The sequence below is a fragment of the Bufo gargarizans genome, chromosome 4, assembly GCF_014858855.1.
Source record: "Bufo gargarizans isolate SCDJY-AF-19 chromosome 4, ASM1485885v1, whole genome shotgun sequence".
Classification (NCBI taxonomy): Eukaryota; Metazoa; Chordata; class Amphibia; order Anura; family Bufonidae; genus Bufo; species Bufo gargarizans.
Window position 1 is genome coordinate 229,539,540 of NC_058083.1, and position 15,823 is coordinate 229,555,362.

Below are 15,823 nucleotides of genomic sequence, written 5' to 3' on the forward strand. Positions count from 1 at the left end.
ACCCCATTGAGAATCTTTGGGATGTGCTGGAGAAGACTTTGCAACAGTGTTTAAAATCTCCCATCATCAAAACAAAATCTTGGGGGAAAAAATTAATGCAATTATGGACAGAAATAAATGTTGTGACATTGTAGAAGCTTGTAGAAACTATGCCACAGCAGATGCATGCCATAATCAAAGGCAGTCTAACGAAATATTAGAGTGTGTGGCCTTTTTATTTTTTACCAGGCAGTGTATTATAGAGGCAGCCTGTGCAGCTGCTATATGCCTATACAGTAGTTGGCTAACTCCTCATTGGTCCCATCCCTCTGTCTAATAACAGCATTGTTAACAAACAAGAGGCTGAGCAATTGGCCCAAGGGTCATGATCAGGGTAGTGGCAAAACTCTGCACCAATAAATGAGGCCCTGTTTTGTCTTTACTATAGGGCCCCCTCTCTTCCAGGTACACCTTTGGTCCTTTAGCCTTGGTAAATAAATGTAAAGTATTCTATAACAAAGCTGACCTATAAATGCTAAAAATCTTCAAAGAATATATATTTCTCTTTATCCCTGGTTTTAGGGCAGGAAGAATGGTCTTCATCGCGATCCAGTTTAAAGGCACCACTACAAAGAACAACTAGAGGAGGTTACAGAGAACATCCGTATGGTAGATACTGAAGGTCTTCAGCTTTTGTGCCCTCCTCTTATAGACAATTAATTGCCTTATGGCGCTGCATTAAACAGCAACATTAAAACAAGTAATAGTCCATTTTTATCTTGGGGATTACTGCTTGTGGTTTCCCTATGTAATTCTGTATTTGCAAACTCATGTGGTGTAGCATTGGCTTTAATATCTTTTTAAACATGGACTGAAAAAATGCAGGATCATTTTGTCTAAAACCATGGAAAATGTTATGTTGGTTGTTGTTCATTGTGGTGTAATAACTTTCAAAAAGCATGAACGTGTGACAACATTGGTAAAGTGTAGATGGATCATGCCAGGCCTCGAATTTCATTTATTTAGGGATGCTAAACTATGGGACTATGATTTTTGAACATAACATAACTAAATTGTAGAGAGGATGTTTTAAACTGGATTTTTTAATACATGTAAGAAACAAAATGTTCAGTATTAAGTTTGTAAATTCAGTTTAAAATGCTGTTTTAATGGAGCTGATAACTAATCAGCTACTGTAATGTATGTAGCTAACTGAATCTGTCAGTGTTTTAATCTGTATTTGTTTAAAACAATCACATAAAGATCGATGTGTAATCTTCTCTAAATAGGAACTTATAATTTGTCAAATATGTCTGCTAGAATTTGTCAATAAAGCTGACATTTTGTAAGAAACTAAACTTGCAATCACTTGCTTTGGACTGTAGCCTTAAATGCCTGATGTATTTCCTTTTCTAGGAATGACTAAAATGTTTTCCGTAAAAAATTGCTAAATGATCCCAAGTTTGTTTTAAGTATCTTGTGTAACATTTTAAAAGTTTTAATAACTCTTGCTTGTTAAATAATTTAAACATTAACCTTCTAAACTGTTATTTCATACGCGGTTAGAAAACACTAATGTACAAGATGTTAATGGGAGATAAATGGCTTCTAAACAACTCTCTAAGCTTCATCCTACTAAACAAAAACTGACTTGTTTGCACCACTAGCATGTCTCTCGTGAGAATGTAATGTAAGTAAAAGAGGTAAGATTACTACTTACCACCATTAGACTGTCCTAATGCCAAGCTCTTCAAAGTCTGAGTCACCCTAAACATTAAATATCTGATTTAACGTGTAAACATTGTCTAGATTTTGGTTGTCACTCCTAGGAGTGTGTTGACTGCATCATAACTATTTATCTCTACTACCAATAATCATCAGTGTCACTGCCCAGATGTTGCTCTTTAACTTCAACTTCAAAAACTGTATTTGTAATTTCCAGTGCTAAATATCACCAAGCTTGAAAGCAGTTTAATGGGCTGATATTTCTTTTGAGACTATCAGACTTGATGGCTGATGATTATTAAGGAAAAGTGTCGCAGGAGTCAAAGGATGACTAAACCCTAAACAGGTAACACTAATAGTAACTCTGTAATTTTCAGTATGCGAGTAAATGTTAAATATTCTCAACTATTAAGCAATTTATAGTTAAAAAAGTAAACCTATGAAAACATAACAACTAGGATTTTAGGCTTTTAAACCAATAATTAAGATTAACTAGTGACATCAAAATTTTTAATTTCGATTAACTAAACAGAAATAAAATTAACCATAACAGTAATGCAACTCTTGCTAACTTCCGCTTTGTAACTTAATATATATTATGGCAATGAAAACCATGAAATAGGGCCACCAAAATGAGTTTTATCCAGATACTTTTTTGTTGAATCTTAAGTGCTGGCTATTTGTCACTGTGATTGGTTTACTTTTTTGATGAGAATAAAGTATAAGCTTGTGTAATATTGAATAACTGTTGGATAGTGCATTGCAGCTGGAGTTGCATGCCAATATGTTACACTTTAGAAATGAATCTTTTCTTATTGTAGTTTAACATTAAAATTGAGCTAAAACAATGATGTCATATTTAATAAATCACTATTATTCCATTTCAGATAGTCTGGTAAGTCAAGAGCAGATGACATAAAGTAGAGGGAAAGCTTTATAGAAAGGTAAGTGCCAGAGAGATTAACTGGCTTCATTACTTGTTCTCTCAAAATCTTTCTCAGTGGGTTGTAATGTTCTGTAATACCTATTTTTCATCCATAAATAAATTATTTCTTCAATTTTCTGTTTAACTACAGTAGTTCTAGGGGTTGAATAAAATTCAAAGGTGTCTCTGGATCCAAAAACCCATTTACATATATTTTCTATTACCTCTTGGCCAGAGTTTGGTTTGGTTACAAAGAGGATCTCTTGCTCTGGGAGACCTGTACTGTTTTTCATTACAACAATAACTCATTGATTTAAATGTGCACCATGTAATGCATAAAGGGTTTGCCTGGTCTGAGATCTTACAGAGCACCAATGCTCGTATCCAGCCAATATAGCCAATTAGAAGAATAAAAATAACTCACCTGTTAGAAGTAATGCCGTTCTCTATTCGCTGCCCTGTTCCTACCCACTTCTGGTCCCTGCCAGACTGGAAGGAGCTTGGTCCTGTGATCACTGCAGTCAGTTACTGGCCTCAGAGGTCACATATGCCACGACTACTAGCAATGTGCTAATGATGCTATGTGATAGCTTATTCCAGTCATTGGCCACAACAGTCATGAGACTAAGCCACTTGTGGTCCAGAGGATACCAGAAGTAGCCAGGAATGAGGCAGATGCTCAGGAATAGGGGGACCTTAAACAGGTGGGTTATTTTTTTTAATTGGTCCAAGGTTATTACTAAGTGGGTGTTGGCTCCTAGGCAAGACAACCTTTCAATTTCTCCTGAGGTTGTTCTGTAGAGTAATTAAACACTGCCATATTTCACTGCAAAATTGATTGCTGGAGGGCACTTTGTGATAAGTTTATTGTCAAAGGACCTTTTAAATAAGTAAGGATTGTTTATATCACAAAAAAACTTTTAATAGTGATTTAGGGTTTGTTAAAAGTGGCCATGTTGTTTCAATCAAAACTTTCAAGTTTATTTGAATTAAAAATGTGTTCCTTTTATGATAAATCCAGTCCTACCTCTCTAACTTTATGTAAATAATGCAGTACTGGCTTTGCCATATTCCATATCATCCATACACTGTATGGACCTCTTAACAGTAAAATACCTATTGGATGAAGCTGCCCTGTGATTGGGTAGAGGGAGTTTCAATGTATGAGCTGAGCTAAGACTGTATTGGCTTACATGAAAACTTGGAAGTGGCAAATTACATACATTTTACAATCATATATTAACCCCTTAATGTACGGCGCTGGTGGATGTGACTTAAGGACCAGTGCCGTACATGTATGGCGGGACCTAAGTACATAGTAGAGAGAAATGCAGAACAGTTTCTTTTTAGGTTCTGTATGAATACTAAAAGTGTTTGTCCAGGATTAGATGGGAAAAAAAAACATCACAACTCTTGTCCATGGCCTGTATGTAGTACTACAGCTGATCCCCATTCATAGCTTGATAGAATACATACAGTGCATTCAGAAAGTCTTCAGACCATTTCACTTTTTTCACATTTTGCCCTGAGCTTAAATAAAAAAAGTTTCCCCCATCAAGCTGCACTCAATACTCCTTAATGAGAAAGTGAAAACAGAATTTTAGAAATGTTTGCAGAGTGGATTCTTTAACCACTTCAGCCTCCCTAGCTTAAACCCCCTTAAAGAGGACCTTTCAACGATTATTACACTGTGAACTAAGTATACAGACATGTAGAGCGGCGCCCAGGGATCTCACTGCACTTACTATTATCCCCGGGCCCCGCTCTGTTCTCCTTTTTGGGCACAAGTTAGCGGAATTTTTTTATTTTATTTTTTTCTTACAAAGTCTTATATTCCACTAACTTGTGACAAAAAATAAAATTTTACATGAACTCGCCATGCCCCTCACGGAATACCTTGAGGTGTCTTCTTTCCAAAATGGGGTCACATGTGGGGTATTTATACTGCCCTGGCATTTTAGGGGCCCTAAAGCGTGAGAAGAAGTCTGGAATTCAAATGTCTAAAAATGCCCTCCTAAAAGGTACTCATTGGAATTTGGGCCCCTTTGCGCACCTAGACTGCAAAAAAGTGTCACACATGTGGTATCGCCGGAGAAGTAGGGCAATGTGGTTTGGGGTGTATTTTTACATATACCCATGCTGGGTGAGATAAATATCTCTGTAAATGACAACTTTTTAAAAAAATGTATACAAAGTTGTCAATTTACTGAGATATTTATCTCACTCAGCATAGGGGGGGTAGGGTGTAGTGTGGTGATTGTTGCCACTGACAGAGCTGCCTGTGTCCTCTGGTGGTTGATCCAAGCAAAAGGAACCACCAGAGGACCAGGTAGCAGGTATATTAGACGCTGTTAACAAAACAGAGTCTAATATACCTTTCTGATGCGATTATTTTAACATCTACAGCCTGCCAGCGAATGATCATCGCTGGCAGGCTGTAGTATAACTTCCGATGAGGCGCCAATGCATCAACGAGAAACAACCTGACCGCTCGCAGGACGCATCCCTGCGTTAGACGTTCGGGAGGCGGTTAATGGTAGCTGGCCATGAACTTAGTAACTGGGAGAAGAGGGCCATGGTAATGACTTATTCACACAGTCAGTGTTCGGTCAGTGATTTCCATTAGTGATTTTGAGCCAAAATCAGGTGTGGCTCTAAAAAAAGAATGGATGCAGATCTTTCCCTTATCTCTGTATACTCTCCAATCCTGGTTTTGGGTCACAATCACTGATGAAAATCACTGACCAAAACACTGACCTATGAATAAGGCTTAAGAGAAGTGACCATGAAACTAGTGGTCATTCTGGCTGAGCTCCAGAGATCCTGTGTGTAGATGGGAGAAGCATCCAGATGGTCAACCATTACTGCAGCATTCTTCCAATCTGGGCTTTATGGCAGTGTGGCCAGAAAGAAGCTTGTCCTCAGTAAAAGATACTTGAAAGTTTTCAAAAAAGCACCTATTCTAAATGAAAAAACGGATCCACATTTCTCTGGACCATCTTCCAACAAGACAATGACCCTAAGCACAGCCAAGAAAACACAGTAGTGGCTTAGGGACAACTCTGCCAAATGTGCTTCTACTTATGCCTCATTCACATATCAGTGTTTTGGTCAGTGATTTCCATCAAGGATTTTGAGCCAAAACCAGGTGCGGCTCTAAACACAGAACAGGTGCAGCTCTTTCTTTGTACCTGTGGATGCTCCAATCCTGATTTTGGCTCACAATCACTGATAGAAATCACTGACCAAAACACTGCCGTGTGAATGAGGCTTTGCTAGTACTGAGTAAAAGGTCTTAATACTTATGACAATACAATATTTAAGATTTTCTATAAATTAGCAAAGCATTGAAACATCCTGTGGTTCAATTTGTCTTTATCTCTGTCTACAGACGGTTCCTAGCCTACCTGACAAAGCTTGGAAAAATCTGCATAGAAGAATGGCAGAGAATCTCCAAATCCAGGTGTACATACCTTGTAGCATCAAGAAGACTGGAGGCTGTAATCATTGTCAAAAGTGCATCCACTAAGTACTGATTAAATGTCTGAATACTTATGTCAATCCAATATTTTTGTTTTTAGTTTTAAATACATTAGTGAAGATTTCTAACATTCTGTTTTACTTTTGTCATTATGGGGTATTGAGTGCAGAATGATGGGAACATTTTTGAGCTTTTTTTATTTTAGCTCAATGCCACAACTTAACAAAATGTAAACAAAACATTTGTTTTATGGTATAATTCTTTGTATCTTGTATTATATAACATTTCAACCCCAGTAAAGGCAGAATTAGCAGAATATTTTTGTTTTCACAGTTTAAAGAATTGGTCCTAAAAGCTAAGCGTCATACCAACTGTCCTGTTCTGATATCTGAGCTTTGGTAAGTTACTTAAATAAGTTTCACATGACATATTTGTTGGTCGCATATCAACTTCCGAATGAAATTTAAAAAAAATTAATAACAGGATTTATCAGTTTATTCTAACTTGAACATACAGTTGTCCATACCTTAGTAAATCAGAACTTCGATCAGTCTGCTTTTTTTTTTTTTCATTTTTTTTTTATTAGGCAAGAATCACACATGCAGTTTTTGGTGCAGCCAGGAGGGGATCCAGAAAGTATAAAATAAAGACTGACTTTTGTCATCCATTCGAGTATATGGCTAAAAAAATGCTGCCATAAAAACAGAACATGTGATTACAGCATTACAGAGATAGGCACACTGTCACAAAACTGCAAGCCTGATGAAAGGCCAGTCCAACCATATTGCTTGCCACCTTTGAATTAATGTCTCAAACAAATGAATAACTGTAATTTTGTAGTTCAAGAAATAACAAAGTGATAAATTACTAAGACACTAATTCAAACATGTAAACCAATATGCCTCCACTTTTTGTTTTACATTTCCCAAAAATGCCACTTCAAAAGAAAATAAAACACTGGAGATTTACTAAAGTTAAATGTGACAGAATTCTTTCTTAATTTGCAGCAAAAAAATAAAAATCAACCCTGGTGCCCATGCATTGCACCACATTTATTATGTGTTTTAGATCTGTTTTGCACCTTCTCGATAAGGGAGTGTGGCAAGCAACGAAGGGGCTTAGTAGGAAAGAGAAATCTAAAATGTAAAAATGTATTAAAACACATTGTGCTTAGTGTGAATGTGTGATACAATGCAGCATGCAGCAATGTTAATTCCACTCTCCGGATTGGGCTGTTCTAGCACAACTCAGTAGAAGGTTAATTGACTCTGAAAGTGCTGATCCTCTCTATTGCAGATTCACAAGGAACCACATGGGATAAGCATGAACAGAGTATAAAGACAGAAGTGTGATGCCCTGGGGTAAAACTACTTCTTTATTAAAACAAAAATACATACATATGTAACACATTTTGGAGGTGGGCTGCCTCTTCCTCAGATACTTTTTCATAGAAAAGTAAAATATTATTTGTTACAGAATAGACAGAAAAAACATAAAAGTCAACAATCTAAAATATGTCTAAAACCAATAAAATCAATTTTACTTAATCCTGCAGAGAAAACATACAATACAATCTGAATATGAACCTGCAGTGATTTAAAAGCAAACTCTGTGAGACTAAGTTTATTGTAGTTAAATTAGTAATGTGAATAGCATTTAATTTGTGAAAGATAGCATTTAATTGGTGTCTTTTTGTGACATCTACAACCACTATAGAGGTGTAAAACTTAAATAATGTAATAGACATATTGGATAAATGTGAAAGGAAAAGAAAAAAAATGGTAATGATAATAGAGGTGAAAATAATGAAGCAATATACATGAATGGATGGGTAATGGTCCCTTTATATTGGACAACAATCTAGCAGATTGTCGGGAAGGAAGCGTTCCTTACCGTCAATCTACTGATTGCTAGCGGAGGAGACCAGTGCATTTTTCTCCAGCTTCTCCAAAGCATGGGGAGGAGCGATCAATAATGCCATGGCTTTCCCCATACTGTCACGTTGTTTCCCGGCAGCAGAATCTGTTTACACAGCACAATCTGCCACTGGGAAACAATGGTATTTTGTGCTGCACAAAAGATACAATTACCTGTTGAACGAGCATTTTGCTCATTCATCAGGTAATCGGCGGTGCATTTACAATGCCAGATCATCTCTAACGAGCCTTACTTTTTTTTTTAATAAGATGATGTTTATTAATGATTTTCCATTTATACAAAAATAATCATGGAATATCAGCAGCGGATACAATAATGGGTACAAGTATTCTGGACCTGTAGAAATGTATCTAGACATTTTCCAGAAGTAATAGTACAAGTTACATGTCAAGGCCCATTCATCCATATTTTAATTTTAACAGTAACTACCCCACCCTTAAACCATACATTCCCCCCCCCCCCTCCCCCCGGTGATGACACTGGCACAGCAACCACAATAATGGTTTATTGTATTGGAACACCAACAGACAAACTCTTGATACACTAAGTATGGGCTTTATGTCCAACCGCATCAAGACAGTGTTACCTATCCTCCTCCATGCCAGGTATACACACCTATTTTCCATTCTGGATTGTGGGATTTATATGAGGACTCTGCGACCCTACTTCCCGAAAAAAGTTCCACAGCAATGAGCCCTGTTATACCACAATGGACTAACAAGCCTTATTAGTGACGCTGGTTAGCGATGATCGTTTCAATTGTTGGCCTGTGTAAAGGGCCCGTAAGTGATAGTAAAACTAAAATTATGTGGTGTAGAAAACACGATTGGGTGGCAGTGTATTAATATAAACAACTGCATATACATAAAACAAATAACTGCAGACACAAAAATAACCAAAAGAGGGCAGTAAAAGCCTAGTATTTTAATATCTCCATTGAATCATTTAACCCACTGAGAACGGTAGCAACCCGCCTCCAAAATGCGTTATACATGCCAGTCTTTATTTTAATTTAAAAAAGTGATTTCACCCTAGGGCAGTGCCCTCATAATCTGCCTCCATCCTCTGTTCATGTTTAGTGGTTAAAGGAAGCTGGCATAAGATGGCCAGTGGGCACTAAAGTTGTGCCACAATTGTGGTATAATTGAGGGCATCGCCTTTGCTCTCATTGTAACCAAACTCTGCAGCTTTTTGTGGCTAGCCCCTCCCTCACTGTTTTAGCACTCTCTTTCCCTGTCAAACCAGCAAGGGAGAGGGTGGCCACAGAAAGAGTGGAGCTTGGCTGCAATAATAGCAATCATGATGCTATGGTTGTACCAAACACCTAACTTGCATATCAGGAAAAAGTATCATAGCTCGGGAATAGAGCCTCGGATAAGCAAAAGTAAAATATAATTTTAATCAGGTGAACTACAGCTATGTGTTTAATCAATCAGTTGCAATTCACTGGTGACAGAATCCCTTTAAAAAACACTGTTGTGCAAATAGGAAAAAACTCGAAAGCAGCAGGTACAAAAATATTCCTATGGGTGTAAATAAATATTATTTATCAAAGCATTGCCTCTTTCTTGATGTCGTAAGAAATATCACAACAGATACCTGAAAAATAAGCAATCCACAAAAAATATTGGGGGGGGGGGCGGGTTAAGAGGAATCTCACACGCATTGTCACTTAAGAGTTGGCTTCTTCAGTGGTGAAGTATGTGTGATTGCAGTGAATGCATGAACTGTATGCAAGGTGGTGGAGTATGTGTATGAACTGTACGCAGGTTTATGGAGCGTGCATTTGCAGGGACTGTTACAATACTTCCCTTGAATTGTTATATAATTTGGTTGTCATCAGTGTCCCAAGAATAAATGTACATTCAACAACTATCATGATAACCGTGGTGGGTAGCAGCTGCATTTTAAAGCCTTTGCCTTGGGTCCCAAAAGTGCTTCTCCTGAAACTCCTGTCTAGGTTTACGCAATTTAATGTTGAACAGGATTAGTAAATATTCCCAATATCTCTGCAAGCAAATATACTTTGGGAGGAAATCAAAATTAAAATTTACTATTGTATGGCAACATTTTGAATGGAAATTTGGTATAAATATTCATAACTTGCAAAGTGATCTTCAGAGACCAATGCTTTCGTCTTATTATATGGTAACTTTAGCACTTTTATAGTTGATAAAGGCTTGACATTTTAAAATAATTCATCCAAACGGCAGCATTGTATGTACCAGGGAGGCTTGAAATGCATAAGGATCTGCTGTTATTTGCTTTGTTTTTCTCATATCTGAATAAGGTTTGCATTTATAGGATTCAACTGTGTGAATATCTTTGCAAAGCTATTTTTTGTGTGATAGGAAAGATTTGTACTTGATATTCCTTGTAGTATCTGGAATACTTAATTTTGTCTATATACAGTATTTGCTAGAGAAAGCGGTAAATATTCTCAAGCCATAAAGTCACAGCTAATGCCAACAGATTTGACCTCCACCTACACTTCCGCCCGCCATTCCCTTTATTGACTTTATTGACTTATGAGACTTGAGGGGCTATCTCATGAAGATTATCATAAACATTTTGGGGGTAATTTAATAACAGAAATTTCCCTATTTTTATGTATTTCAGTGCAACTTTTCCCTGCTCACTCCAGGTCTACAAAAGGGGTCATGACATGGGTGGGGAAGGGGACAGGCCAGCAGGGCCTTCTCATTTAGAATTTTCGCGCTCATGTTTTAGGCGTAGAAAATGGTCTAAATCTACACCAGCAAGGGAGCTGGCATAGATTTAGACCAGCAGTGGATGTGCTAAAGTTATATAGAGGCTGGCACCCCTTCATCACTTCGTCAGATCCACTGCCAGCGCACTGGGTTATTAAGACCAGTGTCTAAAAAGTCAGTGTTAATAAATGACCCCCTTTGTATTTAAATTCTTTAAATTCTTCTTCTTAAAAAAATAATCCAGTGAAGAGTTATGTCATTCACTGACTTAGTATGGTGCCTCCTGGTGTTTAACTTGCAAAGCAATATGCACATCTATGAGCTGAGGGATGGTGGACACATGCTCAGTACCTTTTCCCACAGCCAGTCAACAGATATAGCTTTCTGCTCGTGTAATAACTAGAGCAGTGATGGCCAACCTGTGGCTCTCCAGCTGTTGCAAAACTACAACTCCCAGCATGCAAAGACTGCCTACAGCTATCAGTCTACAGCAGGGCATGATGGGAATTGTAGTTTTATAACAGCTGGAGAGCCGCAGGTTGGCCATCCCTGAACTAGAGACTCTGATTTAACATGATAGTATAGTTGAGAAGACTCCTTCTCAGTTTCTTAGGATTGTAAAGTAAGAAGGGACTATATTGTCAGCTGCCAGAGGAGGAAGGAGACTGATTGACCTCAGATCCCGCCTTCAGTTGCACCAATGAAAACACATGGAAACTATAGAAAAAAAAATAGTATTTTTATTCTAGAAACACTGCCTTAACCTTTAGAGGTCCTTGCAGTTTTCTATTTTCATGGTTTAATTTTTAACTCTCTGCCTTCCAAGAGCCATACCTTTTAAATGTTTCCATTCACATAGCCTTATGAGGGCTTATTTTTTGTGGGACAAGGTAAACTTTCTAATAAAACTATTAAATATTGAATATGATTTAATGGGGCGCTGTAAAAAAAGTTCCAGCACGTAGTGGGCATCATCTTTAAAGTGCTGACTTACGTCGTTCTTCCATCGCTAAGGGGATAAACAACCAACATCCTGTCAGGGCATTTTGATATAACAATGGTTCATGGCATAAACCCTTTACATTTTTATCTTGAGAATCACTTAGTAAAAAAATCTTATAATGAACATTGAATAGAATGTGTGGCACTATAAATTCCATTTTTGATTTTACATTGTCCCATAATTCATCCACCAATCATGCCGAGTTTGCGTTAAAGTAAATTTATTTAGTTTCAAGAGCATAATGAATTGACTGCTATTAGGAAATGCAACATAACACAATAGATAACTCAAAGGAAATATTTAAAAGTTTTTATGATTCATTCCTTCAGGTATCATATTGAATTAGAAGATATGACTATGCTATTTAGGGATTGTTGTAAAGAGTCTGTCAGCAGTCTGCATTATCCTTACTAAGCTGCTGTCGCCTGCAGACAACCTTCTGTAGATTGAGCAGAACTTCACCTTTGCTTCATATATTTCAATTGATACGTAGCTCAACAGAGGATTACATTTTTTTATGCATGTTACATGCATTTCTATCTGAAGTTATGTATACTTCCAATACTGAATTATCTTCAGAAATCACAGTGTTGGCCATTTCCTGCATATGAAACCTATCACAACGACCAATAGGGGCCACATAAAGCAATATACAACCTATAATACGTAATAAATCATCACCAAACAATTAATATAAATATACGTTTATTGATGTCAACATTTAAAAATCAATATACATGATGGATACAAGTTATAGTCCATAAAATCCAAGGGGGAACAAATAACAAGTGAGGGGGCAAAAATACCTGGGAAGGGGAGGCAAACCGGCACTACACAGAAAATCAATACATGATTATATAAAGTACTAACATTAGGGCATTTAAAATCTTGAAATCAGACCGCATATATGGTATTATAAACATGTAAAGTGCAAATGCATGGCCCTAAATGTAGCAGCATTGCATAGTAACAGTTAATAAAGCAGGCACCTTCCCAGTGCCCCCTCACTTACCCTACACGTATCGCCACCAGGCTTCGTAGCCCAGTTACACTAATTAATGTTTATGGCGCCGGCCTCTACATAACTGTGGCATATCCAGTATCGCTTCTAAACGTAAGACAGCTTCCTTGCTGTTTTACATTTAGATCATTTTGTATGCTTTAAACAGGCGTAGAAAATGAAGAATGAGATGGGCCTGCCCTCTGGTCCCCTTCGCCGCCCACGCCGCGCCCACTTTTTTAGACATGGCGTGAACCGGGGAAAGTCGCAGATTGCGGCACAAAGGATCTTTTTGCTGAAATCTGCATCAGAAATGAGCCTAATTTAGGCGTGTTTCTGTTTTATAAATGACCCCCTTGGTTTCTGGAGCAGTATAATCAGTTTATTAGCCTGTTTAGGACATGGTCTACTTTAGTATTTAAAGAGGTTGTGCAGAGAAAAGACATTGATAAACTACTCTATTGAAATAGCTTAGCACAGCAATACTACTTCCCTTTCTTTTCCCAGAAGAGTACAATTATAGAAGTATAGTTAATGCTTGATAAAAGATGTAAGCTGGATTTACATGACCTGATGTTCAGGATGATTATCAGGAACAAACAAACGCTCGTTCCCAATAACCTGCCCATCTAAAGGTGCCTTAGATCACCCAATGAATGAGCAAAATTCTTATTGGGTGAAATGATCTAAGTTGCGGATACCTCAATCATCGTTTCTGGGCAGGAACACTCTTAAATGCGCCTTAATCCTGCACATTAGTGTGTTCAATGCTGTATGACTTATCTTTGCAATAAAATAAAAAACAAAGTCTTTGACAACCCCACTGACACCACATTTTATTGTCAGAGGTTCTCGCTAATAAATGTTATTTTCATTATTATGGTACATACATATTTACATAAAAACATAGTCTGATTATTACAGTATGATCAATACTAATGTAACTATAGTATGTGATCTAGGAGAAAGCAATGGTCAGCATATTATTTAATATTCTAACTACATTATACTGTGCTTATTTTTTACTTCATAGCATTTTTTCTCTGTAATTTGTATCCGACTGTCCATATAAAAACACGTATTAATTTTCACACTGTCCAGTCTAACAGGTACAAATGGCTGATATTTTCTGTACCTTTCTTTTCAGCTTTGCTGTGTAGACTGGGAGAAAGTCAGAAAAGGGTGGAAGCCTACAGAAGGCATGAAATCAGCAATATAGACATAAATAAGGCACTGTTCACATTGTGTTTATGGCCTACATTCAGCATATGTGAATAGACAGTTCCAGGTGCATACACCAAACATATCAATAGGACCTTATTCACCCAGAGGACAAGTCATCTGCATTTTTCTGTACACAGACATCTCACACACAAAAAGATATGTCACTAGCCTCCTGTCGGAGGTACAGTATATACCAAGTATTCCTCTATAGTATTTCTCAGCACTAACATCAGCAATGTGGCTATGTCTGATGCAGCTTAGGTATAGCTCAAGCCCATTCACCTAAAGTAGTAATTATTTTTTTAGCCCCTTAAGTACTAGGCCCATTTTTTGTTTTGCATTTTCATTTTTTCCTCTCCACGTTCCAATAGCCATACTTTTTTTTTTCCAGTCACATAGTCATATGAGGGCTTATTTTTTGCGGGACAAGTTGTACTTTCTAAATACACTATTTAATATTGAATATGATGTAGTGGGAAGCCGGAAAAAAGTTTCAAATGGGATGGAATTGTGAAAAAATTGCAATTCTGCCACAATTTTTTTTAAGGTCCTCTTTATGCAGTAAAATTAACCTGTTAAATTCATTCTCCAGGTTTGAACGATTACAACAATACATTTGTTATGTATTGTTGTAATGTTTGTTTGTAATGCATTTTTTAATGGCACCATTTAACCCGTAGAGGACCCGCGCCGTACATGTACTGTGCAGATGTACGTGACATAAGGACCAGCGCCGTACATGCACGGCGCTGTGATCGGGCAGGTGCAGGAGACACGCCCGCCCGATCCATGGCAGGGGTCCGGCAGTCACTGATAGCCAGACCCCTGCTGCATGCGTCGGCATCGGTGAAATCACCGATGCTGGCGCATTAACCCTTGATGTTCCGTGGTCAGTGCTGACTGCGCCAGGTGCGATGTTCATGCAGGGATTGGAGCTTCCATCAGTTCCCCGTGCTGCTGTGATGGGGACCCGATGGCAGTGAAGGCAGCCCGATGCCTTCCTTAGTCATCGTGGCTGCCTTCTGAGAGCTTGTGAGATCCAGCCCTCTGGATCTGACAGGCAAGCAGGCTGTAAGTATATTACAGTCTGTAATACACTGACAGCCAGTGCATCACAATACAGAAGTTTTGTGATGCATTGTAAAGGGGATCAGATCCCCAAAAGTAGAAGTCCCAGAGAGGGACAAAAAAAAAGTGTAAAAAAAAAAGTGTAAAAAAAACTTTAAGTTTCAAGTAAAAAAAAAAGCGTCCTTTCAAAATAAAGTTAAAAAAAAAGTTAAAAATATAGGAAAAAAAAGAAAAGTAGACATAATGGGTATTGCCACGTCCAAATCGAAAATAACACATGACCTAACCCCTCAGGTCAACACCGTCAAAAAATAAAAATAAAAACTGTGCTAAAAAAACTTTTGTTGTCACCTTACATCACTAAAAGTGCAACACCAAGCGATCAAAAAGGCGAATGCACCGCAAAATCATACCAATCTAAACATCACCTCATCCTGCAGAAAATGAGCCCCTTGATAGGACAATCACCCCAAAAATAAAAAAACTATGGCTCACTAAAACATTATTTTTTTGTATCAAAAATTAAATCATTGTGTAAAACTTAAATAAATAAACAAATATATACATATTAGATATTGCCACATCTGTAATGGCCTGCTCTATAAAAATATCACATCACATCAAACTGTGCTAAAAAAACGTAAAAAATGCATATTCTACCCAAAATTGTACCATTCTAACCATCACCTTATCTCACAAAAAATGAGCCCCTACTTAAGACAATCTCCGAAAAAATAAAAAAATATGGCTCTCAGAATATGGAGACACT

At 37.5% G+C, this 15,823-nt stretch overlaps 1 protein-coding gene across 2 annotated transcripts in view; it reads left to right on the top strand.

The window, feature by feature from the left end:
• KHDRBS2 (KH RNA binding domain containing, signal transduction associated 2) overlaps nucleotides 1–6,100 on the top strand; it is a 413,255-nt gene extending 407,155 nt beyond the window's left edge. The window contains exons 9-11 of one of the 2 annotated variants that reach the window (XR_006388819.1): nucleotides 562–661; nucleotides 2,592–2,648; nucleotides 6,021–6,100. Coding sequence is in view for 1 of the 2 variants with exons in the window: in XM_044291554.1 (XP_044147489.1) it covers nucleotides 562–659 (98 nt within the window). In the remaining variant the exon portion in view is untranslated. Of the gene's footprint in view, nucleotides 1–561; nucleotides 1,273–2,591; nucleotides 2,649–6,020 lie in introns of those variants that run through there. The other variant, XM_044291554.1, reaches the window with a different exon arrangement.
• The last annotated feature ends 9,723 nt before the right edge of the window (nucleotides 6,101–15,823 follow it).